This window comes from Coregonus lavaretus (genome assembly GCF_964263955.1).
Source record: "Coregonus lavaretus genome assembly, chromosome: 16".
NCBI classification, from domain to species: domain Eukaryota; kingdom Metazoa; phylum Chordata; class Actinopteri; order Salmoniformes; family Salmonidae; genus Coregonus; species Coregonus lavaretus.
This window is the reverse complement of record NC_140003.1, coordinates 9,082,299-9,108,165: the sequence shown is the minus strand read 5'-3', so window position 1 is coordinate 9,108,165 and position 25,867 is coordinate 9,082,299. Positions and strand designations below refer to the sequence as shown.

The window sequence follows — 25,867 nt, the reverse complement described above, 5'->3', positions numbered from 1 at the left end:
AAATTGATCAGAAATACAGTCTAGACATTGTTAATGTTGTAAATGGCTATTGTAGCTGGAAACAGCTGATTTTTAATGGAATATCTACATAGGCGTACAGAGGCCCATTATCAGCAACCATCAGTCCTGTGTTTGCTAATCCAAGTTTATCATTTTAAAAGGCTAATTGATCATTAGAAAACCCTTTTGCAATTATGTTAGCACAGCTGAAAACTGTTGGGCTGCAATTCCCTATCCACATCGACGGGACCGCAGTGGAGGTGGAAAGCTTCAAGTTCCTTGGCGTACACATCACCGACAAACTGAAATGGTCCACCCACGCAGACAGTGTGGTGAAGAAGGTGCAACAGAGCCTCTTCAACCTCAGGAGGCTGAAGAAATGTGGCTTATGTTTACATATGCACTTCTCATATGTATACACTGCATTCTATTCTATAATAATCTTCTGTATCTTAGTCCATGCCGCTCTGTCATTGCTTGTCCATATATGTATATTCTTAATTCCCATTCCTTACTTTTTTGTATGTATTGGGTATATATATTGTGTAATTGTTAGATATTACTGCACTGTCGGAGCTAGAAGCATAAGCATTTTGCTACACCCGCTATAACATCTGCTAAACACGTGTATGTGACAAATACATTTTGATTTGAGATGCAATAAAACTGGCCTTCTTGAGACTAGTTGAGCATCTGGAGCATCAGCAATTGTGGGTTCGATTACAGGCTCAAAATGGCCAGAAACAAAACTTTTTTCTGAAACTCGTCAGTCTATTCTTGTTCTGAGAAACGAAGGCTATTCCATGTGAGAAATTGCAAAGAAACTGAAGATCTCGTACAACGCTGTGTACTACTCCCTTCACAGAACAGCGCAAACTGGCTCTAACCAGAATAGAAGGAGTGGGAGGCCCCGGTGTACCACTGAGCAAGAGGACAAATACATTAGTGTGTCTAGTTTGAGAAACAGACGCCTCACAGGTCCTTAATTAAATAGTACCTGCAAAACACCAGTCTCAACGTCAACAGTGAAGAGGTGACTCCGAACAGACCTTCTAGGCAGAGTTGCAAAGAAAAAGCAATATCTCAGACTGGCCAATAAAAATAAAAGATTAAGATGGGCTGTCGAGGGAGTGTAACCTCAAGGGGAAAAGTCTGCCAAATGTAATGAAACGTGTGCTAAGAAACAGGAAACAGTTAGGGGTGAGGGCATAAGTCATTACAGTCGTGCTCCTCTGCTCAGACATTGCCAACGCATGCCAGAACTTTCAATGCCTGGATAGGTATTTTATGTATCAGCTTACCACGTTATAGCAACCTGATACCCGACGGCAGTCTGATGTGGCACATTGGTTGATGTATGAGATGTCTGAGCTGGGGAACGCAACCATTATCTTATATTACTCACACGTTTCTTTTATACATGACCCTAAGCATGATGGGATGTTAAATGCTTAATTAACTCATGAACCACACCTATGTGGAAGAACCTGCGTTCAATACTTTGTATCCCTCATTTACTGAAGTTTTTCCATTATTTTGGCAGTTACCTGTACATCACACCTGTGCTTGAATACACCGCCCCCATGTGGAACTCCTCTATCACTACAACCATTTGCTCAGAGGGCAGGACCATCTCTTCAATGGTGTGATCTGTTACTCAAATGCAATTCAGAAAACAGTGTGCCATTACCTTTGTTAAGGAAATTGGTTGCAATACCCAACCTATAATTATTAAGGTCGCAAGTGCACTAAATCTTAGGCACAAAATGTATCAACACAGGTCTATAACTGAAAGGGCTCCGAAAAAAAGAAAATAAACTGTATACAAATGGGAAGAGACTGGTTGAATTCTGTGTACCAACAAACAACAGTGTGGGTGTATATTTCTTTTTTTAATTGGCCAGTAGAGTACAAGGAGGAAAACAATGCAAATCAATGTACAGTTCTGCATACTCATATCAAAGAGAATCCACGGTAAAATCCACACCTGCTGTGAGGAAAGGAATGCAGGGGCGGTATGAGCCCACAGAGTCCTGTCACTACAAATACAAAAGTCCTGTTCAGAGAAAAACAGGCTGAGACATTGGAGCAAAAAATTGGCCCTTACAGGTGGCAAGAGACTGGCTGTCAGTAGTTACCACAGCAACAAAGTCAAAATTGGCTATATCGTAAAAATTAATGAAAACAAAAATGTGCCATTTGTCTTAATTTAAGGTTAGGCATTAGGTTAGCAGTGTGGTTAAGGTTAGGTTTAAAATCAGATTTTAAGAAAAGAAATAGGCAAGGTCTATAACTTTGTGGCTGTGGTAACTAGTGACGACCCAAGAGATAGGTCTATCACACACAAATAGGGAGCGAGACACAATGCCCAGTACAGGCTAACAGATAGGTCTCTGGACAGCGAGCGAGAGGGGAGAGAGTCCAGGTCAGGAAGCCATTTTGTAATGTCCCCCAAGGTCCGCAGGTTAGCGGGAGAATTGCCTCTTGTCCCCCTTGCCTTTGTTGACGTGCTTGAAGATCTTGGCTTTGTGAGCGGGCTTGCCCTTCTGGTAGCCGAAGCCGCCGCCTCCGCCCCTCTTCGTCATCTTCAGTCCTCCTTTGCTGTGGACGTCTGGAGAGGAGTGCTGGGTTAAGGGAAACACTGTACTGAACTGACCAATTAGGTAATGATAAATAAATATATAAGCATACTATAATTACTATGTATCATTATTGTAATCATAAATAAATAGATGGGATAAGCCAGGATAAGTTTGCAGAAGTCATGACAACAAATGGATAAACCAAGGCGATGCAACACTTTGAAAAACGACATTGGTGAACGTATGCCTTGGTTGTTGGCCGTAGAAAAAGGATACTGAGGTCGACGTAGGGGGGCACTTTGAAGCCGAAGGAGAGCGCCACCATGGGGAGGTTGAGCGTGTTTACGCTGTAGATCGCTTTGAGCGAATGAGAGTCGTACGCCCGAACGTAGGACTTGTAGGCCTCCTGGGCTGACTTGTGCAGGTAGTAGTTCTTCTCAATCAATTTCTCCAGCTTCAAAGAACAAAATGTGAAGACCTTTGTGTGAATTTGGCATTGGGAAATTAAGGCTTGTCAGATAATTGCGTAAATGTCACAGAAGTTCACTCCTGTTCATAGGAGGATGTTGTTTATCATTTGACCATATCAATTAATTAGCGACTGTAGTCCACTATGTCACATATGTTATGTAATTTCTCTCTCACAGATGTTATGTCATTTAGCTCTGGTTCACATGCAGAAATAAATGTGGATGCATGTCTTACCTGACCCTGGATATCGGAGATCTTCGCCCAAGAGAATTCAAACTCACTCAAAGGAACCTGAGGCAACATGGAAACAAAATGTCCTTTTAAAACATAATTCACCACTACTGAAAGATGGTTAATCAGTTGCATGTTTTCCTTGTTTTTCTGTTAAGAGCTGGGTTAAGTTAAGGTTAGAGATGGTTGGGATAGAGATGGTTGGGTTAATGTTAAAAATGGTTGGGTTGAGGTTAAAAATGGTTGTGTTAGGGTCTTACCTTGGCCTGTTTGAGGAAGCGCAGGAAGCCCAGCTCCTCTGGCCTTAGGATCAGGAGGGCGTGGCCTACGCCGTTGATCCCGCGAGCTGTTCTGCCGACCCTGTGGATGTATTCCTAGGATAAGAAAGAGGGAAGAAATAAGGAAGAGGGAAACAAATGTTAATGCTTCACTGAGGCATTGGCTGGAGATGCCTATAGATTAGAGGTTATTTCTAAATAGTGTCAAAGATACATGAAAGTGTGTCTCAAACTTCACTAGGTACCTTGGGGTCATCTGGGGGGTCATACTGTACAATCCAGTCCACCTCAGGGATGTCCAGGCCTCTGGCCGCCACGTCTGTACACAGCAGGATGCCAGAGTCAGCGTTACAGAACTGGAAGAAGGTGGTGGTACGCTTCGTCTGCTTCTGCTTCCCCTGAGATCAGCGAAAAAGAGATGATTAGACGTCAGCCACAGACAGCATTGCCCACATAGGATAAGATGCCATTGCTGAACCGCACAGCATATTACAGTACGTGTGTGTGTTCAATCCTATAGCGCAATATTGGTTCATATCATAAGATGTGTTATAATGGTACAGGGCCTTAAGACACAAGTGTGGATGTACCAGTTGTCTCATCTGCAGACCCATGAGAGAGAGAATGCCTTGTGGGGTCAGACTGGGGTTCATTGTAGCAAAGCTCAAATTGAGCCAGATAATCGTCCGAAGACTACTGACACAGAGTGTAGCCTGCAATCTGTTGCTTGTCTTGGGACCTACGTTGTTGTTACTAGAGACACGGAGACTAATCATATTTTAGTGCAGGCGTAATTAGTGATGTATATGTGTTGAGTGTCTTTTCGACTCAAAGGGCTCCAAATAACTTCCTGAGACAAGCGAATAAAGTGACAGGTCATTTTCAGCAGACAGTCAGAAACAGGGAGGTACTATCTGAACCGGTCCTAGAGAAACCCATTTCCCTTCTGCTAGACTGAGAGGTGACAACTCACGTGGATGGCCATGACAGGCAGGTCGATGTAGTTGAGCAGCTCGTAGTGGAACTTGACCGACATGCAGGAGGAGAAGAACACCATCAGCTTCTTCTTACGGTTCTTCTTCAGGAAGGTGAAGAGCAGCATGAAGCGTTTCTCAGACGGACACACCACGTAGCCCTGGCAACCAAGACAATGTTTACATATCAGACCTGATCTGATGCACCAGAGAACCACATACCTGTCAAGTACATATTCTAATTGATGTGTGAGACTTCACTATAACTTTGCCATGGTGGAGACACATCAGGGTCTCAAACCACCCCATTTCTATCTAGCAGACACTACAGGAAAGGACAGAGCCACTACAGGCCAAATCTTGCTGAACGGCCTGCATAACCATGCCTGAATTTGAGTTTCGGCACTCCAAAATCAGCTGTCAGAACCACTAACAATAAAACGTTTGCTTTGTTACTTTCAGTTAATTCATGTCTTGGGCCAACCTACGGCAATTCACTTAGCTTATCGTCACACTCTGCAGCAGTGAGTTGTTTTGTTTACCTGCTCCAGGCCATCCACGGTGGCGTTGTCCTTGTTGTCGTCCACGCCCACGTAGAGGGGCTCCTTCTTCAGGGAGATACGGGCCAGGTCCTCCACCTTACGGGTCTGGGTGGCCGAGAACAGCATGGTCTGCCTCCGCTCTGAGGAACAATGCATGATGTTAGACACTGGGAGTTAGACATACACACAAGACAAATAGCAACATCAAATCACATGGTAAAGTATATGCAAGGTTGGTTATGGCCATGATGTGGGTACGTACTTGGCAGGAGTTTGATGATCTGCTTCAGCTCCTCCTCGAAGCCGACCTCCAGGATACGGTCGGCTTCGTCAATGATCAGACACTGGAGGTTCTTATACATGAAGCCAGCAGTATTCTACAGAGAGCAAGGAGGTGGGCATGAAACAAATGAAGAGCCAGGACTAAATGTGTGCAAAAATCCTTCTGTAAATAAGTAACCTACACTGTAACGTTATACAATACAATCCTTTGTCAAAATTGCAGGGCTTAGAGGTTACCTGGTCCCCACTTTGACAGAAATATAAGAAAAGCACTTTAGTAAAATGTACTGTTCTCATCATCATGGTTACCTGCAGGTGGTCCAGCAGTCTGCCGGGTGTGGCCACCAGTATGTTGACGCCGTTGGCCAGCCTTTGGGCCTCGGCCGTGCGGTTGCTGCCGCCCATGATCAGGCCGAAGGTGTGTACGTGGTGGGTCATCAGCTCCTTCATCACGCCGTACGTCTGCATGGCCAACTCACGCGTTGGGGACAGGATCACCACGCCTGTGCCTGGGGATAGAGGGGAAGCAGGGTTGATTTTTAGACCAGTTCCATTTCAGTTCCTAGACCTTTCTTCTGGTCTAGACCCTATGCCTTTGATGTTAGCAGAGCTTAAAAAAAGACGAGCTTTGGGGCAGCATATTTATAACATTGGTTCAACCTAATCTTTTCCTAATCTTACCGTTCCTGGGCATGAACTTGAGTTTGTAGATGAGCTCGATGGAGGGGATGAGGAAGGCCAGGGTTTTACCACTGCCAGTCTTAGCAGCAGCCAGGACATCTCTAGGAATATTCAAAAGTGCAAAGGAAGTCAACCAAAAACAACATTACTCAGTTCATTATCAGTCCTGTAGGGCTGATTCTAGGATGCAATTTGCCAACTTTTGGTGGTCCTGGATAGGGCTGTTGCGGTGACCGTATTATCGCCACACCAGCAGTCACGAGTCATGAAAGCAGTCAAATTCTGTTGATCACGGTAATCCCATCCAAAACTGCGTAAATGAATGGCATTGATGGGTAGCCTACCAAACTTGCTAACAGCCCTCGCTAATGGCATGGTACTCAGTGCTCCATTGTCCCTCTAATTGCTCTCTAACTATATGATTGAATTGGAATAATATGAACAATGAGGACAAATGGTGATGGGACCCAATATGCATATATTTAAAATCCCTACCGAAAGGACAACCAAACATGTCCCCTTATGGACCCGGTCCGATCCGAGTGAGGGAAGCAGCAGAAAAGCCAATTGTTTTGCTACTTTATTAAACTGGAGCCATGGAGAAAGGGAGCGAGGGACAGAGCGAGCACCTGTATGCTACTAGGGAGCGGAGGCTCGGAGCAGGCAAGGAGGGAGAGACAGCAACCACTTAACTTTTTGCTAGTTATTTATCATTCCATCAGAATAAATAGTACCGGTCTTCATTTTATTTTAGAAAGTTATTTAGCAGACGCTCTTATCCAGAGCGACTTACAGTTAGTGGTACACTATTATTTTTTATTTTATTTTTCTGGCCCCCCGTGGGAATCGAACCCACAACCCCGGCGTTGCAAACGCCATGCTCTACCAACTGAGCTACATTCCTGCCGGCCATTCCCTCCCCTACCCTGGGCCAATTGACTGCATCAAACCGAGAGAAGCTAGCCAACTAAGCTAATTGAGGCTAACTGCGTTTTATTAGTGGTAAGTACGGAATACGCATGGTATACATCGTCCAACGAAACGCTTACTTGCAGGTTCCTTCGACAATGTAACAACAATAAGAAATGATAAGAATACGAACAGTAAATGGCAGTAGAATAGAACACTTTTTTTAGCATAAGTATAATACAGGAAGGCACAATTTATTGCCCAATATTAACATGTGTATTGGGGAAGGGTGGGATGGGGGGCAGTGTATAAATTGAGCAGTATAACAAGAGTCTGGTAGCAGTAGTTGTGATGATTATAGCCTAAATAGCAGCCTACCAGGTTGGCTTTTGATCGTTGTAGCTTTTCTCATTCCATTTTTAATTCTGTCATTTTAATTCCATCTTCCATTGACTCGATATCCCCTAACTGGCTTGCCACACCAGCAGAGCAGCAATGGAATTGCCTCTCTCTCTCCGTGGGAAGCACAAGGATCAGAGCGCATTACTTTTTCCAAATCATCAATATAGTCGCATCATGCTTTTAATTTCTAAGACATTCACAGGTTTATAGGCCTATCACAATTAAATAAATAATGGATTTTATTGTGAAGGTGTAGGCTATATGAACTGGATTTATTAGACTGGTAGATGTTCCAAATGCGCGCACCAATCAGCAGCTTGTATGCGGGGAAGCCCGGAGATGCTAAACATGTTTATGTTAATTAACGATCAATTACTGTGAGACCGTGCATGACAATTACAGGCGGACAACATTTAATGGACTGCCACACCCCTAGTCGGATATTACAGAGCTCTGTTTTAGTCAGCATTGTAGAGGTACAGGGATGCATTTACAGGTTGAAATTCTGGCTAATAAAAACCTTGGGAGATAAACTGTAGGCTTACCTTCCCTCCAGTAGGGGGCGGATGCTTTTGTGTTGGATCTCAGTCATGTGGTCAAAGCCCATCTCCTTCACACCCTTTAGAGTGCTCTCACTCACCAGAGAGGCCAGAGAGGCAAACGACGTGTCCTCAAATGCACCTGGGATACAGAAACCAGTCAGAGTTCAAACCTGCATGGGTTTGGCATAGAAGGTCTCTACTCCAGCACTGACACGGCAAGAAGACTGACTAAGGATTACCTAAATAGGCAACTTTACTTATTTATAGTAAAAATAAAGAAAAACCCTTGAATGAGTAGGTGTGACCAAACTTTTGACTGGTACTGTATATATTTTCTGGTAAATAAATATATACACTACCAGTCAAAAGTTTGGACACACCTACTCATTCAAGGGTTTTTCTTTATTTGTACTTTTTTTTTTATTACATTGTACAATAATAGTGACGACATCAAAAATATGAAATAACACATATGGAATCATGTAGTAACCAAAAAAGTGTTAAACAAATCAAAATGTGAGATATTTGAGATTCTTCAAATAGCCACCCTTTGCCTTGATGACAGCTTTGCACACTCTTGGCATTCTCTCAACCAGATTCATGAGGTAGTCACCTGGAATGCATTTCAATTAACAGGAGTGCCTTGTTAAGTTAATTTGTGGAATTTCTTTCCTTCTTAATGCGTTTGAGCCAATCAGTTGTGTTGTGACAAGGTAGGGGTGGTATTCAGAAGATAGCCCTATTTGGTAAAAGAACAAGTCCATATTATGGCAAGAACAGCTCTATTAAGCAAAGAGAAACGACAGTCCATCATTACTTTAAGAAATGAAGGTCAGTCAATACGGAACATTTCAATAACTTTTAAAGTTACTTCAAGTGCAGTCACAAAAACCATCAAGCGCTATGATGAAACTGGCTCTCATGAGGACCGCCACAGGAATGGAAGACCCAGAGTTACCTCTGCTTCACAGGATAAGTTCATTAGAGTTACCAGCCTCAGAAATTGCAGCCCAAATAAATGCTTCAGCGTTCAAGTCACAGACACATCTCAACATCAACTGTTTAGAGGAGACTGTGTGAATCAGGCCTCCATTTATTTAACCTTTATTTAACTAGGCATGTCAGTTAAGAACAAATTCTTATTTACAATGACGGCCTCCATGGTCGAATTGCTGCAAAGAAACCACTACTAAAGCACACCAATAAGAAGAAGAGACCTGCTTGGGCCAAGATACACGAGCAATGGACATTAGACCGGTGGAAATTTTGGTTTGGGATGAGTCGGACAGCAGAGTGAAGGAAAAGCAGCCAATAAGTGCTAAGCATATGTGGGAACTCCCAAGACTTTTGGAAAAGCATTCCAGGTGAAGCTGGTTGAGAGAATGCCAAGAGTGTGCAAAGCTGTCATCAAGGCAAAGGGTGGCTATTTGTAAAATCTCAAATATTTGTTGAACACTTTTTTGGTTACTACATGATTCCATATGTGTTATTTCATAGTTTTGATGTCTTTACTATTATTCTACAATGTAGAAAATAGTAAAAACAAAGAAAAACCCTTGAATGAGTAGGTGTCCAAACTTTTGACTGGTACTGTATATTAAAAAAATATATTTTCCTTTATTATTTTCCCCTAACCCTACCACCTCTCCCCTAATTGGAGGAAACTAATAGACAACACGTAGGCTTCTACTTCCAGCTTATACATACTACATCCAGTGCATTCGGAAAGTATTCAGACACCTTGACTTTTTCCAAATTTTATTACGTTACAGTCTTATTCTATAATGTATACAATAGTTTCCCCCCCCTCAATCTACACACAATACCCCATAATGACAAAGTGAAAACAGGTTTCTAGAAATGTGTGCAAATGTATTAAGAATAAAAAACTGAAATATTACATTTACTTAAGTATTCAGACCCTTTGCATCAGCAATGAAATTCATTTTAGAATAAGGCTGTAACGTAACAAAATGTGGAAAAAGTCAAGGAGTATGAATACTTTCCGAATGCACTGTACATTTTACGTACACAGTATATTTTACAATAGTTATTTTGTTTGTTTTTAGTCCCATCCTTCAGCTACCCTCAACCCCTCCCATCCATCTCTGAACACCATCCAGTTTTGATTTATATTTGCCATATATTTTTCAACTGTGCTGTGATGTTTCACAAAAGTTCTGAACCTTTTCTATTCTCATACTTTCTACAAATTGTAAATTAAAGATAAAATGTTTTGCTAAGAGTATTATTATATTATTGATCGATTGACTATGACTTTTTAAAATCACCCAGCAGTGCTATCCGGATTTGGTAGGACAAAAAACTGCAAACATTTCTCTCCACCCTATGGCAAAATGTTTAGAATTGCAGGAAATTAGCTGTAAAACAGCAAATGTACCGCTCAACCCCATGGCAAAATGAGTAGAACTGCATGGAATTCGTTATAAAATGGCAATATCTTCTCACTGCCCCCATGCCAAAATGTGCAGAATTGCAGCAAACTTTCTTTAAAACTGCTAAATTAACTCTAAAATAAAATAAAATGCTCTCCACTGTCAAGAGGCGGGCTGCAAAAATGGTTTGCTCACAATGGGGTGGTGGAGGGGATGCACATGTGGGTACGCAGACCTGCAAGCAACTGCAGCCTCTCATGATGAGTGAAGTTTTTTTGTGGCCATGGTTACCAGGCAGGACATGGATAAAATACAGAATATTATACATATTTGTAGGCTTGCAGAGGCTAAATTGTAAATAGTTAATTACCCATATCTAATACTGAGAAATTACTGCTACAGATAACATGCACAGTTGACAAGGCTAACATTTGTTAGTGTAAAGGCCTCTGATTGACCTATGAACATTGAATACCTGTCAAGCCAGTTGGGAGCTCTGGTCCATCTTCCTCCTCCTCCTCCTCATCATCCCCAAACTTCTCTCCTTCACCCTTTTCCGCCTCATCTTCACTTCCCTCTTCATCATCCTCCTCCTCGTCATCATCTTCCTCCTCGTCCTCTCCAGCCTCTGCCCCTTCAAGAGGCTGTGTGGGTTTGTCTGTGGCCTGATCAGCATCCTCCTCAGTCACAGTCATTCCCTTCTCCTCCATATCCTCCTCATCATCTGCCTTGTCCTTCTTGGCTTTTTTCATACCTACGTTAGAAGCATATGAATATACTTTGACAAGGAAAACATGAATTGACTTGGTAAACTGACACGTAGCCATTAACCCTGGCCTTCTTGAAAGGTGCATAATATCAGAATATCATTCTAGCTACAACAATTTAAATCAGTGACTGAATAGTAACGTTACACAACATTACCTGGCGATTCAGCAGTGTTGAGCTTCCTTTTCATCTTGACAGAATGTTCTTCTGTGTCCACCTCTGCAGACACATTCTTCTGTTTTTGCTGCTTCTTCATGGGTTTGGCATTCTGTAGCTTTGAAATTGCTGTGGCCCCATGACTCGTTTCATCACAACACTCCTCTGGAAGTTTGTTTGCATCATCTGTGAATACACAGAATACAAAATCACATCAACCAGGCAAAGGAGGCAATCATTCAACTAGTACTACAAGCTAGTCCTTGATCATGAATCTGTTGCATTACATAACACAGTCATTGGATGAAGGCGCCTTCTGTAGGGGAGAGTTTTGTTAAGAAGTGCCACGCTCGGTCTGAACATTAACATGTGTGTAATTGGCAATAAATAATGTTCAAAAAACAAAAGGTTAAATTGATACACAACTTTATAGAGTTAGGGTTACCGCGCATGTTTACGGAAAAAATACGGACAACAGAGTGGACTACCTGTGCTAGTGCTATCTTCGTCTCCGAATCCCTGTGTGTAAACTGAAGACAGACGCCACAAATGTGTTGTCATTGAAAAATCCGTTTGGCTGCAACTGTTAAAACCGGTTAACACAGTGTACAGTAAGTGTGTATTTTGCATTTGTTAAATTATTTAGATGTTATATTAAAGTAGATTTTTGACAGGCGCCTCTCCCATCTCCTCATTGGTTTTAGTAGCATATACCCATGTGGGGAATTGAAAGCTGAACTGAAGAAGAAGACTGAAGGAGGAGAGATAACTAGAAACTAACTAGGATTACCCTTTTATCTGTGGATTCGTTGTCCGAGTTGAGGACCTTGTGCATTTCAGGTCAAATAAGCTAGCAACAGCAAGCTAGCTAAATGGCCATGAATGTTTCATGCGTTTCGACCTGTCCCCAAATTAATATAGGTGGTTCAGAGTTGGTTTTGATATTGTCTGGTGTGGATGGACAAAATCAACATGCGAGCGATGGGCCCCGTGTAGCTCAGTTGGTAGAGCATGGCGCTTGCAACGCCAGAGTTGTGGGTTCGATTCCCACGGGGGGCCAGTATAAAAAATAATAATTATGCACTCACTAACTGTAAGTCGCTCTGGATAAGAGCGTCTGCTAAATGACGTAAATGTAAATGTAAATAACAATTACCTAGGATGTATTTCTTGTTTCACTAGCTAATGGCTAACGTTAGCTAGCTACGTTAACTACCAAAATAAACAGTGGTAACTAGCTAGCTAGAAACAAACTAATGGAATGGTTTGTTCATTCCCTCGTTAATACGATCGGTGATTTAGCTACGTGTATCAACTAAAAGGCTGTTTTATGCGTGATTTCCGAGAGACATCAACCCCGTAAATACACCCATCAGAGACATAGTTAGCTAGCTAGCTACCTACTAGCCTTGCTTCGAGGTTGGCTAGCGCGATAGTGTCAATACAACTTGTCGACAATGATTTCAATACTACTTCAAAACAGTTACCATTATCTTCCTCTTGTTTCTGTTTCCTAAGGATCTTTCGCTCTTTGTTCTTTTCGCTTCTTTTCTGGATTTTCTGCCGAAGAAGCCTCATCTGAAGATCTGCCATGATTGCAGCTGAGCACGCATACACACGTGTGGAATTCAGGACCCCTCTAGGCTAGACAGTTGCCTGCCTAACTGTAAATACATAGGACCCCATATGGTTGTCATTCATATTGCCAGAATGCAAATCGTCTCTACTGTCCAGGGGAGAACGACTGCCCGCTTTCATTGAAGCCATGAAGTTCAAATCACATTTTATTGGTCACATACACGTGTTTAGCAGATGTTTATTGCGAGTGTAGCGAAATGCTTGTGTTTCTAGCTCCGATAGTGCAGTATATCTAACAAGTAATATCTAATAATTTAACAACATATACCCAACACACACAAATCGAAGTAAACCAGCGGAATTAAAAAATAAATAAATATATGGAAGAGCAATGTCAGAGTTCAAGGCCGACCGGGGTACTGCAGCTTGTTGTATCCAGAAGCAGGATCCCCCACCCCTTTTTGCTATAATGCAGTGGAATTACTTCAGCTTCCTTCCACACCTGTGGACACGGACACACACACACACACACACACACACACACACACACACACACACACACACACACACACACACACACACACACACACACACACACACACACACACACACACACACACACATTCTTAACCAAAGCCTAAAGGAGTGTGTGTGTGTGTGTGTGTGTGCCCACAGGCTGGAAGGAAGCTAAAGTAATTCCACTGCCTAAAAATAGTAAAGCACCCTTTGCTGGCTCTAACAGTTTGCTGCCTGTTCTTAATAAATGGATGGAGAGAATTGTTTGACAATGCTATTTTTCAGAGAACAAGTTAACTACTGACTTTCAGCATGTATATAGAGAAGGGCACTCAACTTGTATTGCGCTCACTCGGATGGCAGATGACTGGTTAAAAGAATGGATAATAAATAAGATGATAGTTGGAGCTGTATTGTTAGAGTTCACTGCAGCCTTTGATGTTATTGTTCATAATTTGTTATTGAAGTAACACAGTTGATATGGCTTTACATCACCTGCCATCACATGGTTGGAGAGTTATTTATCCATTACAACCCAAAGAGTGTTCTTCAATGGAAGTTTCTCTAACATTAGATATGTACAGTGTGTTACTCTTCTCTATTTTTACAAATGATTTGCCACTGGTCCTACACAAAGCTAGAATGGCTATGTATACGGATCATTCCACACTCTGCATGTCAACACCCAAAGCCAGTGAGCTCACTGAAATTCTAAATAAGGAGTTACAATCAGTATCAGAATGGGTGGTTAAAATCAAATCAAATGTTATTAGTCACATGCGCCAAATACTACCGGTGTAGACCTTACCGTGAAATGCTTACTTACAAGCCCTTAACCAACAATGCAGTTCAAGAAATAGAGTTAAGAAAATATTTACTAAATAAATTAAAGTAAAAAATAAAATAAAAAGTAACACAATAGAATAACAATAACGAGGCTATGTACAGGGGGTACTGGTACCGAGTCAATGTGCGGGGGCACAGGTTAGTCAAGGTAATTTGTACATGTAGGTAGGGGTAAAGTGACTATAAATAGATAATAAAGAGCGAGTAGCAGCAGTGTAAAAACAGGGGGGGGGGTGAGGTCAATGTAAATAGTATGGGTGGCCATTTGATTAATTGTTCAGCAGTCTTATAATATGCCATTTAGCAGACGCTTTTATCCAAAGTGACTTACAGTCATGTGTGCATACATGTTTACGTATGGGTGGTCCCGGGGATCGAACCCACTACCCTGGCGTTACAAGCGCCATGCTCTACCAATTGAGCTGCAGAGGACCACATGGCTTATGGCTAGAGGGTAGACGCTGTTAAGGAGCCTTTTGGTCCCAAATCTTGGCGCTCTGGTACCACTTGTTTTGCGGTAGAAGAGAGAACAGGCTATGACTTGGGTGACTGGAGTCTTTGACAATTGATTTGATTAATATTAAACTGGTTTATTGTAAATAAGAATAGAACATGTTTCAAACACTTCTACATTATTGTGGTTTCTACCATGATTACCAGGGTTGTGGGTTCGATTCCCACGGGGGGCCAGTATAAACAAAAAAAAATTGTATTCACTAACTGTAAGTCGCTCTGGATAAGAGCGTCTGCTAAATGACAAAAAAAATAAAAAAATAAAAAAAATTACGGATAGTCCTGAAAGAATCGAGAATAATGATGCATGAGAAAGTTACAGATGCACAAATATCATACACCCAAGACATGCTAACAATAACAGTGGAGGTTAGCATTTTGGGAGTGTATGATATTTATGCCTCTGTAATTTTCTCACTCATCATTATTCACAATTCATTCAAGATTATCGGTAATCATGGTAGCATCCACATTAATGTAGAAGTGTCTAGAAACATACACTATATATACAAAAGTATGTGAAAACCCCTTTCATATTAGTGGATTTGGCCATTTCAGCCACACCCATTGCTGAAATGTGTATAAAATCGAGCACTCAGCCATACAACCTCCATAGACAAACATTGGCAGTAGAATGGCCTTACTGAAGAGCTCAGTGACTTTCAACGTGGCACCGTCATAGGATGCAACCTTTCCAACAAGTCAGTTCATCAAATTTCTGCTCTGCTAGAGCTGCCCAGGTCAACTGTAAGTGCACTGTGCTGTTATTGTGAAGTGGAAACATGTAGGAGCAACAACGGCCCAGCCGCGAAGTGGTAGGCCACACAAGCTCACAGAATGGGACCTCGGAGTGCTGAAGCGTCTGTCCTAGGTTGCAACACTCACTACTGAGTTCTGAACGGCCTCTGGAAGCAACGTCAGCACAATAACTGTTCTTTGGGAGCTTCATGTAATGGGTTTCCATGGCCGAGCAGCCACACATAAGCCTAAAATCACCATGCGCAATGCCAAGCGTCGGCTGGAGAGGTGTAAAGCTCGCCGCCATTGGACTATGGAGCAGTGGAAACACGTTCTCTGGCGTTTTAATCATGCTTCACCATCTGGCAGTCCGACGGACGAATCTGGATTTGGCGGATGCCAGGAGAACGCTACTTGCCCGAATGCATAGTGCCAACTGTAAAGTGTGGTGGAGGAGGAATAATGGTCTGGGGCTGTTTTTCATGGTTCAGGCTCCATAATTCCAGTGAGTGAAATCTTAACGCTACAGCATACAATGATATTCTAGATGATTCTGTTCTTCCAACTTTGTGGCAACAGTTTGGGGAAGGCCCTTTCCTGTTTCAGCATGACAATGCCCCCGTGCAGAAAGCGAGGTCCATACAGAAATGGTTTATCGAGATCAGTGTAGAAGAACTTGACTGGCCTGCACAGAGCCCTGACCTCAACCCCATCGAACGCCTTTGGGATAAATTGGAACACCGACTGCGGGCCAGGCCTAATCACCCAACATCAGTGCCTGACCTCACTAATGCTCTTGTGGCTGAATGGCAGCAAGTCCCCACAGCAATGTTCCTACATCTAGTGTTAAGCCTTCCCAGAAGAGTGGAGGCTGTTATAGCAGCAAAGGGGGGACCAACTCCATATTAATGCCCATGATTTTGGAATGAGATGTTCGACAAGCAGGTGTCCACATACTTTGGTCATGAAGTGACTCCAAAATGATACAATACATTATTTACCATTAATTTCTATTGGGCACAAAATAATCTGAAACACAACCAAAGCAAACAGCAAATGAATTCAACAAGTATGTAAAGTCACAAGCTTGATGTAATCACTACGTGCTATGAATATGGGACCAAATACTTAACTTTTGACTACTTTAATATACACATAAGTACATTTGTCCCAATACTTTTGGTCCCCTAAAATGTGGGGACTATATACAAACACTGCTGAAATGTCTAAATGGTTCACCTGATATGGATGAAAATACCCACAAATGAAAGTTGACAGCATGCACTTTAACCTCATAGTCATTGTTTCATAACGATTCACAAACAAGCTATTTTCTGGCAATTTATCCGCTCACTTTATCAGCATTGCTCTGCGTAGACGCGAGAAAAATAGACTTGCCATCTACTTTGAAGCGCATGACGTCGTTGACGGCATTGACGATTGCGGCCCATCTGTTTTCTCTCATTCACTACCGTGCATTCAATACTGAAAAAAAAATATGAATGCAACATGCAACAATTTCAAATTTTTTACTGAGTTACAGTTCATATAAGGAAATCAGTCAATTCAAATAAATTAATTGGGCCCAAATCTGTGGATTTCACATGACTGGGAATACAGATATGCATCTGTTGGTCACAGATCCCTAAAAACAAATGTAGGGGCGTGGATCAGAAAACCAGTCAGTATCTGGTGTGACGACCATTTGCCTCATGCAGCGCGACACATCTCCTTCGCATAGAGTTGATCAGGCTGTTGATTGTGGCCTGTGGAATGTTGTCCCACTCCTCTTCAATGTGCGAAATTGCTGGATATTGGCGGGAGATGGAACACAATGTCGTCCACATCGATCCAGAGCATCCCAAACATGCTCAATGGGTGACATGTCTGGTGAGTATGCAGGGCATGGAAGAACTGGGACATTTTCAGCTTCCAGGAATTGTGTACAGATCCTTGAGACATGGGGCTGTACATTATCATGCTGAACCATGAGGTGATGGCGGAAGATGAATGGCACGACAATGGACCTCAGGATCTCGTCACGGTATCTCTGTGTTAAAATGGATAAAATGCAATTGTGTTCGTTGTCCGTAGCTTATGCCTGCCCATACCATAACCCCACCACCACCATGGGGCACTCTGTTCACAACGTTGACATCAGCAAACCGCTTACCCAAACGACGACATACACGTGGTCTGCGGTTGTGAGGCCAGTTGGACGTACTGCCAAATTCTCTAAAACGACGTTGGAGGCAGCTTATGGTAGAATAATTAACATTACATTCTCTGGCAACAGCTCTGGTGGACATTCCTGCAGCCAGTATACCAAATGCATGCTCACTCAAAACTTGAGACATCTGAGGCAGTGTGTTGTGTGACAAAACTGCACATTTTAGAGTGGCCTTTTATTGTCCCAAGCACAAGGAACACCTGTGTAATGATCATGCTGTTTAATCAGTTTCTAGATATGTCAAACCTGTCAGGTGAATGGATTATCTTGGTAAAGGAGAAATGCTCACGAACAGGGATGTAAACAAATTTGTGCACAAAATGTTAGAGAAATAAGCTTTTTGTGTGTATGGGAATTTTCTGGGATCTTTTATTTAAGCTCATACAGCATGGGACCAACACTTTTACATGTTGCGTTTATATTTTGTTCAGTGTAATTCCACTGTAAATATACACTTTTTGTTTTATTTGGGCTTTAGTCAAATATTGGGCTATACTACAAGCAATCAATGCCATGTAAGTTAGCTAGCTGGCTTATTCATGTCACGCCCTGACTCAGGGGACTTGTATATGTTGAGTCAGGGTGTGTATATTCTTTGTTATGTAGTATTTTCTATGTGGGCATGCTAGTAGGTGTAGATCTATGTTGGCCGGTGTGGTTCCCAATCAGAGGCAGCTGTCGCTCGTTGTCTCTGATTGGGGATCATACTTAGGCAGCCGATTGGCACTATTGAGTTGTGGGATCTTGTTCCGTGTAAGGTTTGTTGTCTGTACTACCTTTGGACTTCACGTTTCGTTTCGTTTGTTGTTTTGTCGGTTGTTTATTCGTGTTAAATAAACATGTATGCATATCACACTGCGCCTTGGTCTGACCCGTCATTAAACAAACGTGACAGAAGATCCCACCAAACGAGGACCAAGCAGCGTGCCCAGGCGGAGGGAATAGCCATGTCACAGGTGGGCAATTTGTGGTCATGGGAAGAGATATTTGCGGGGAGAGGACCATGGGCTAAGGTAGATGCCCAGGCAGGAGAGGTGCAACGGCAACACGGAGGAGGCCAGTTGAGGAGGAAGCCCGAGAAGCAGCCCCAAGAAAAAAATTTGGGGGGGCACACAGGGTGGTTGGCGGAGCCTAGCGTCAGAGCAGAGCCAACTCCCCGTACTCATGCGAGGAAGCGTATGACTGGGCAGGCTCCGTGTTATGCGGAGCTACGTACTGTGTCGCCAGTGCGCCAGCACAGTCCTGTACGTCCTGTGCTTGCACCACGCATGTGCCGTGCGAAGATGGGCATCCAGCCAGGACAGGGTGTGCCGGCTCAACGCTCCTGGTCTCCAGTACGCCTCCTCGGTCCCGCATATCCTGCGCCAGTTCTACGAACTGTATCGCCAGTGTGCGTGCACTGCCCAGTGCGTCCTGTGCTGATGCCTCACACATACTGTGCGGAAGTAGGCATTCAGCCAGGACGGGTGGTGCTAGCTCTCCGCTCCAGACCTCCAGTCCGCCTCCACAGTCCGGCCCGGCCTGTTCCTGCTCCTCGCAACAAGCCAGTGGTGCGCGTCGCCAGTCTGGCCCGGCCTGTTCCTGCTCCTCGCAACAAGCCAGTGGTGCGCGTCGCCAGTCCGGCCCGGCCTGTTCCTGCTCCTCGCACCAAGCCAGTGGTGCGCGTCGCCAGTCCGGCCCGGCCTGTTCCTGCTCCTCGCACCAAGCCAGTGGTGCGCGTCGCCAGTCCGGCCCGGCCTGTTCCTGCTCCTCGCACCAAGCCAGTGGTGCGCGTCGCCAGTCCGGCCCGGCCCGTTCCTGCTCCTCGCAACAAGCCAGTGGTGCGCGTCGCCAGTCCGGTCCGGCCCGTTCCTGCCCCTCGCACCAGGCCAGTGGTGCGCGTTCCTAGTCCGGTCTGGCCCGTGCCTGCTCCTCGCACCAGACCAGTGGTGCGTTTGTCCAGTCCGGCACGGCCCGTGCCCGTTCCACTGGTGCCTGGTCCAGCACCGGTCAGCTGCTCCACTCCGGAGCCAGAGCGGTCCGCTCCACCGGTGCCTGATCCAGTTCCGGTCAGTTGTTCCACTCCGGCGCCAGAGCAGTCCGCTCCACCGGTGCCTGATCCAGCTCCAGTTAGCAGCTCCACTCCGGAGCCAGAGCAGTCCGCTCCACCGGTGCCTGATCCAGCTCCGGTCAGCGGCTCCACTCCGGAGCCAGAGCAGTCCGCTCCACCGGTGCCCAGTCCAGCTCCGGTAAGCGGCTCCAGTTAGGAGCCTGAGCAGTCCGCTCCACTGGTGCCCGGTCCAGCTCCGGTCAGCGGCTCCAGTCCAGACCATAACGTCAGCCCCTCTCCAGGTTCGGGGTCTCCCACACCAGGGTCCAGACAGGGCCTGGAGTATCGTGGGAAGAAGGAGAGGGGAAGCAGCGCGCCGAGGTCCAGACCAGACCAGGGGCGCAACAGGGAGGCGGAGAGGGTGTGGTCGTCACGCCTGGAGCCGGATCCGCCTCCGAGGCGGAATGCCCACCCGGCCCCTACCCTGGTATGTGAAGGTTGTGCGGTCGGAGTCGAACGTGACAATTCATTTAGATATAATTAATATATACACTACCATTCAAATGTTTTAGAACACCTACTCATTCAAGGGTTTTTCTTTATTTTTAATATATTCTACATTGTAGAATAATAGTGAAGACATCAAAACTATGAAATAACACATATGGAATCATGAAGTAACCAAAATTGTTTTCAACAAATAAAAATACATTTGAGATTCTTCAAATAGCCACCTTGGCATTCTCTCAACCAGCTTCATGAGGTAGTTACCTGGAATGCATTTCAATTAACATGTGTGCTCAAGATCCTAAACTATATAATAACCGCGATCGATAAAAGACAGTACTGTGCAGCCGTCTTTATCGACCTGAACAATAATTTTGACTCTGTCAATCACCGCATTCTTATTGGCAGACTAAATAACCTTTTGCTTCTCAAATGACTGCCTCGCTTGGTTCACCAACTACTTTTCGATAGAGTTCAATGTGTCAAATCGGAGGGCCTGTTGTCTGGACCTCTGGCAGTCTCTATGGGGGTGCCACAGTGTTCAATTATCGGGCCGACTCTATTCTCTGTGTATATCAATGATGTCGCTCTTGCTGCTGGTGACTCTCAGATCCACCTCTACACAGACAACACCATTTTGTATACATCTGGCCCTTCATTGGACACTGTGTTAACAAACCTCCAAACGAGCTTCAATGCCATACAACACTCCTTCCGTGGCCTCCAACTGCTCTTAAACGCTAGTAAAACTAAATGCATGCTCTTCAATCAAACGCTGCTTGCACCCACCCGACTAGAATCACTACTCTCGGCAGGTCTGACTTAGAATATGTGGACAACTACAAATACCTAGGTGTCTGGTTAGACCGTAAACTCTTCATCCAGACTCACATTAAGCATATCCAATCCAAAGTTAAATCTAGAATCGCCTTCCTATTTCACAACAAAGAATCCTTCACTCATGCTGCCAAACATGCCCTCGTTAAACTGACTATCCTACCGATCCTTGACTTTGGCGATGTCATTTACAAAATAGCTTCCAGCACTCTACTCAGAAAATTGGATGTAGTCTATCACAGTGCCATCCGTTTTGTCACCAATACCTGTTGTATTCGGCGTATGTGGCAAATAACATTTGATTTGATTTGAAGTTGCATAGACTCAATATGATTGCAAGAATAGTGTTTAACATGACTGACATTTTGAGACTCCTGTTTCCATGAATCGAGGATGAAGACAGCATTGCCAAGCTAAGGTTGGTCAAAAATTCTCTGTGCTACACCAAACAGTACCTATCCTATAACTCCCAGTAATGTTGAATGACTACCTCATCTCTGTACCCCACACAAACAATTATCTGTAAGGTCCCTCAGTCGAGCAGTGAATTTCAAACACAGATTCAACCACAAAGACCAGGTAGGTTTTCCAATGCCTCGCAAAGAAGGGCACCTATTGGTAGATAGGTAAAAAAAAAAAGCAGACATTGAATATCCCTTTGAGCATGGAGAAGGTATTAATTATACTTTGGGTGGTGTCAATACACCCAGTCACTACAAAGATATAATAATAATATGCCATTTAGCAGACGCTTTTATCCAAAGCGACTTACAGTCATGCGTGCATACATTTTTTTGTGTATGGGTGGTCCCGGGGATCGAACCCACTACCTTGGCGTTACAAGCGCCGTGCTCTACCAGCTGAGCTACAGAGGACCACAAGATACAGGCATCCATCCTAACTCAGTTACCGGAGAGGAGGGAAGCCGCTCAGGGATTTCACCGTGAGGCCAATTGTGACTTTAAAACAGTTACAGAGTTTAATGGCTGTGATAGGAGAAAACTGAGGATGGATCAACAACATTGCAGTTACTCCACAATACTAACCTAATTGACAGAGTGAAAAGAAGGAAGCCTGTACAGAATACAAATATTCTAAAACATGCAACCTGTTTGCAACAAGGCACTAAAGTAATACTGGAGTTGCTTACCAAGAAGACAGTGAATGTTCCTGAGTGGCCGACTTACAGTTTTGACTTAAATCGACTTAAAAATCTATGGCAAGACCTGAAAATGGTCTAGAAATTATCAACAAATAATTTGACAGAGATTGAAGAATTTTGAAAAGAATAATGGGCAAATGTTGCACAATCCAGGTGTGGAAAGCTCTTCAAGACTTACCCAGAGAGACTCACAGCTGTAATTGCTGCAAAAGGTGCTTCTACAAAGTATTGACTCGGTGTGAATACTTTTATCAATTTGATAGAAGTATTTTCAATAAATTTGGAAACATTTCTAAAAACATGTTTTCACTTCGTCATTATGGGGTATTGTGTGTGATATATTTAATCAATTTTGAATTCAGGCTGTAACAACAAAATGTGGAATACGTCAAGGGGTATGAATACTTTCTGAAAGCACTGTATAATATACACAACACAATAAAACCACATTTAACAGTTTGGTGAATTTCTCATGAGAATGCATTCTCAGATAAAATGGTGTCCATCACGTTCTGATTACTGATTACAGTACAGTAAGAACAATTGAGAAGCAGCGAAGGAAGATAAAGAAAGCCTCCAGGGTAAGAGATGAGAGGTATCTCTACTGTACTTATGTACTGTTCCCTCAGCTGTCAGCATCCCTGAAAGTGCAGCTGCAGCTGTGCAAATCTTACTAAGATGCCAACTTCAATAGAATTCATAATGACTGATGACATCCTTTATATCGAAGAACACTCCATCTCCCCCACTGGGAGCTTTGAGATTAAGTGCATTTGAGTCTGATTGTGTGTGTGTGTGGGGGGGTGGGAGGGGGGGTTGTTTGTGTGTTGTTAGCCTATAGCTATGCATGTTTGAATTAAACATCTTCAATCCTTTATGAGGGTATATACAGTATATACAGTCATGGCCAAAATTGTTGGCACCCCTGAAATTTTTCCAGAAAATGAAGTATTTCTCACAGAAAAGTATTGAAATTACACATGTTTTGCTATGCACATGTTTATTTCCTTTGTGTGTATTGGAATAACACAAAAAAAAACAGGAAAAAAGCAAATTTGACATAATTTCACACAAAACTAAAAAAATGGGCCGGACAAAGTTATTGGCACCCTTTCAAAATTGTGGATAAATAAGTTTGTTCCAAGCATGTGATGCTCCTTTAAACTCACCTGGGGCAAGTAACAGGTGTGGGCAATCTAAAAATCACACCTGAAAGCAGATAAAAAGGAGAGAAGTTGACTCAGTCTTTGCATTGTGTTTCTGTGTGTGCCACACTAAGCATGGAGAACAGAAAGAGGAAAAGAGAACTGTCTGAGGACTTGAGAACCAAAATTGTGGAAAAATATCAACAATCTCAAGGTTACAAGTCCATCTCCAGAGATCTAGATGTTCCTTTGTCCACAGTGCGCAACATGATCAAGAAGTTTGCAACCCATGGCACTGTAGCTAATCTCCCTGGACGTGGACGGAAGAGAAAAATTGATGAAAGGTTGCAACGCAGGATAGTCCGGATGGTGGATAAGCAGCCCCAAACAAGTTCCAAAGAAATTCAAGCTGTCCTGCAGGCTCAGGGTGCATCAGTGTCAGCGCGAACTATACGTCGAAATTTGAATGAAATGAAACGCTATGGCAGGAGACCCAGGAGGACCCCACTGCTGACACAGAGACATAAAAAAGCAAGACTACAGTTTGCCAAAATGTACATGAGTAAGCCAAATTCCTTCTGGGAGAACGTCTTATGGACAGATGAGACCAAGATAGAGCTTTTTGGTAAAGCACATCGTTCTACTGTTTACCGAAAATGTAATGAAGCCTTCAAAGAAAAGAACACAGTACCTACAGTCAAATATGGTGGAGGTTCAAAGATGTTTTGGGGTTGTTTTGCTGCCTCTGGCACTGGGTGCCTTGACTGTGTGCAAGGCATCATGAAATCTGAGGATTACCAAAGGATTTTGGGTCGCAATGTAGGGCCCAGTGTCAGAAAGCTGGGTTTGCGTCCGAGATCATGGGTCTTCCAGCAGGACAATGACCCCAAACATACTTCAAAAAGCACCCAGAAATGGATGGCAACAAAGCGCTGGAGAGTTCTGAAGTGGCCAGCAATGAGTCCAGATCTTAATCCCATTGAACCCCTGTGGAGAGATCTTAAAATTGCTGTTGGGAAAAGGCACCCATCCAATATGAGAGACCTGGAGCAGTTTGCAAAAGAAGAGTGGTCCAAAATTCCGGGTGAGAGGTGTAAGAAGCTTATTGATGGTTATAGGAAGCGACTGATTTCAGTTATTTTTTCCAAAGGGTGTGCAACTAAATATTAAGTTAAGGGTGCCAATCATTTTGTCCGGCCCATTTTTTGAGTTTTGTGTGAAATTATGTCAAATTTGCTTTTTTCCTGTTTTTTTTGTGTTATTCCAATACACACAAAGGAAATAAACATGTGCATAGCAAAACATGTGTAATTTCAATACTTTTCTGTGAGAAATACTTCATTTTCTGGAAAAATTTCAGGGGTGCCAACAATTTTGGCCATGACTGTATGTATGTGTTTGGGATGTAAGGATGTCTTTGTGCACTTCTAGATTCTATGGGGTGTGTAGGGTGCAGGATGTTGTGATCTAACAATACAGTTAACCTGACACTTCATTACACTTTGCTTGTTTTCTTTACACTGGATTTTCTATGCACATAGTTCGTGATTAGACATTGTTCATTGTAATGAAGTCAATTCAATATGTGGTTGTATGTCATTATGACCCGAGTCAAATATAGGTCTACGACCTTTTCAAGAAACAATTAAATGAGAGAACTCATATTAACCATTATTTTACAATTGCAGAGGTTTATTATTTCTAGTACGAGTGGAGTCAAGCTGCCTATACTTTAGTAATTAAGGCCCAATCTGTTGACTCTGTTCCGGGAGCATCTCTATGCCAACAGTACTTTTTGTCATCTAATAAACAATTATTCAAGCTGCTTAAAGCAGAGCTGATTGATTTATCTGATTTGTGTTTTTCACTGCTGCCATCCTAACTATCTTTGGGATTTAAAGGGTAGGTAGTGTAAACGTAACCACATGTTACGTACATGTACGTACTTACATATCCCAACCAGAAGCCATGGATTACAGACAACATCCGCACTGAGCTAAAGGCTAGAGCTACCACTTTCAAGGAGCGGGACACTAATCCGGACGCTTATAAGAAATCCCAATATGCCCTCTGACGAACCATCAAACAGGCAAAGCGTTCAATACAGGACTAAGCTTGAATCCTACTACACCAGCTCTGATGCTCGTCGGATCTGGCAGGGCTTGCAAACTATTAAGGATTAAAAAGGGAAACCCAGCCGCGAGCTACAAGACGAGCTAAATGCCTTCTATGCCCGCTTCGAGGCAAGCAACACTGAACCATATACAGTGAGGGAAAAAAGTATTTGATCCCCTGCTGATTTTGTACGTTTGCCCATTGACAAAGAAATGATCAGTCTATAATTGTAATGGTAGGTTTATTATAAGTGTGAGAGACAGAATAACAACAACAAAATCCAGAAAAACGCATATCAAAAATGTTATACATTAATTTGCATTTTAATGAGGGAAATAAGTATTTGACCCCCTCTCAATCAGAAAGATTTCTGGCTCCCGGGTGTCTTTTATACAGGTAACGAGCTGAGATTAGGAGCACACTCTTAAAGGGAGTGC

The 25,867-nt window shown here is 43.3% G+C and overlaps 1 protein-coding gene across 1 annotated transcript; it reads right to left on the bottom strand.

Moving 5' to 3' along the window:
• Window positions 1-1,871: 1,871 nt before the first annotated feature.
• LOC311144050 (ATP-dependent RNA helicase DDX18-like) lies at window positions 1,872-12,909 on the bottom strand. The gene is made up of 14 exons (XM_084179986.1): window positions 12,702-12,909; window positions 11,215-11,400; window positions 10,766-11,044; window positions 7,898-8,033; window positions 6,042-6,142; window positions 5,670-5,869; window positions 5,341-5,455; window positions 5,079-5,218; window positions 4,536-4,697; window positions 3,808-3,960; window positions 3,545-3,658; window positions 3,288-3,344; window positions 2,859-3,036; window positions 1,872-2,611 (listed from the first exon to the last, which is right to left on the bottom strand). The coding sequence occupies exons 1-14, from the start codon at window positions 12,805-12,807 to the stop codon at window positions 2,466-2,468; spliced, it is 2,073 nt and encodes a 690-aa protein (XP_084036112.1). The 5' UTR covers window positions 12,808-12,909; the 3' UTR covers window positions 1,872-2,465.
• Window positions 12,910-25,867: the final 12,958 nt, after the last annotated feature.

Bases quoted from the DNA above. Each gene is read 5' to 3' on its own strand.
- LOC311144050 (XM_084179986.1), bottom strand. From the start codon at position 12,807: ATGGCAGATCTTCAGATGAGGCTTCTTCGGCAGAAAATCCAGAAAAGA. The intron at 11,045-11,214 runs GTAATGTTGTGT...CTTCTAACGTAG, and splicing joins CAACACTGCTGAATCGCCAG to GTATGAAAAAAGCCAAGAAG. The intron at 5,870-6,041 runs GTAAGATTAGGA...CTCTATCCCCAG, and splicing joins CAAGTTCATGCCCAGGAACG to GCACAGGCGTGGTGATCCTG.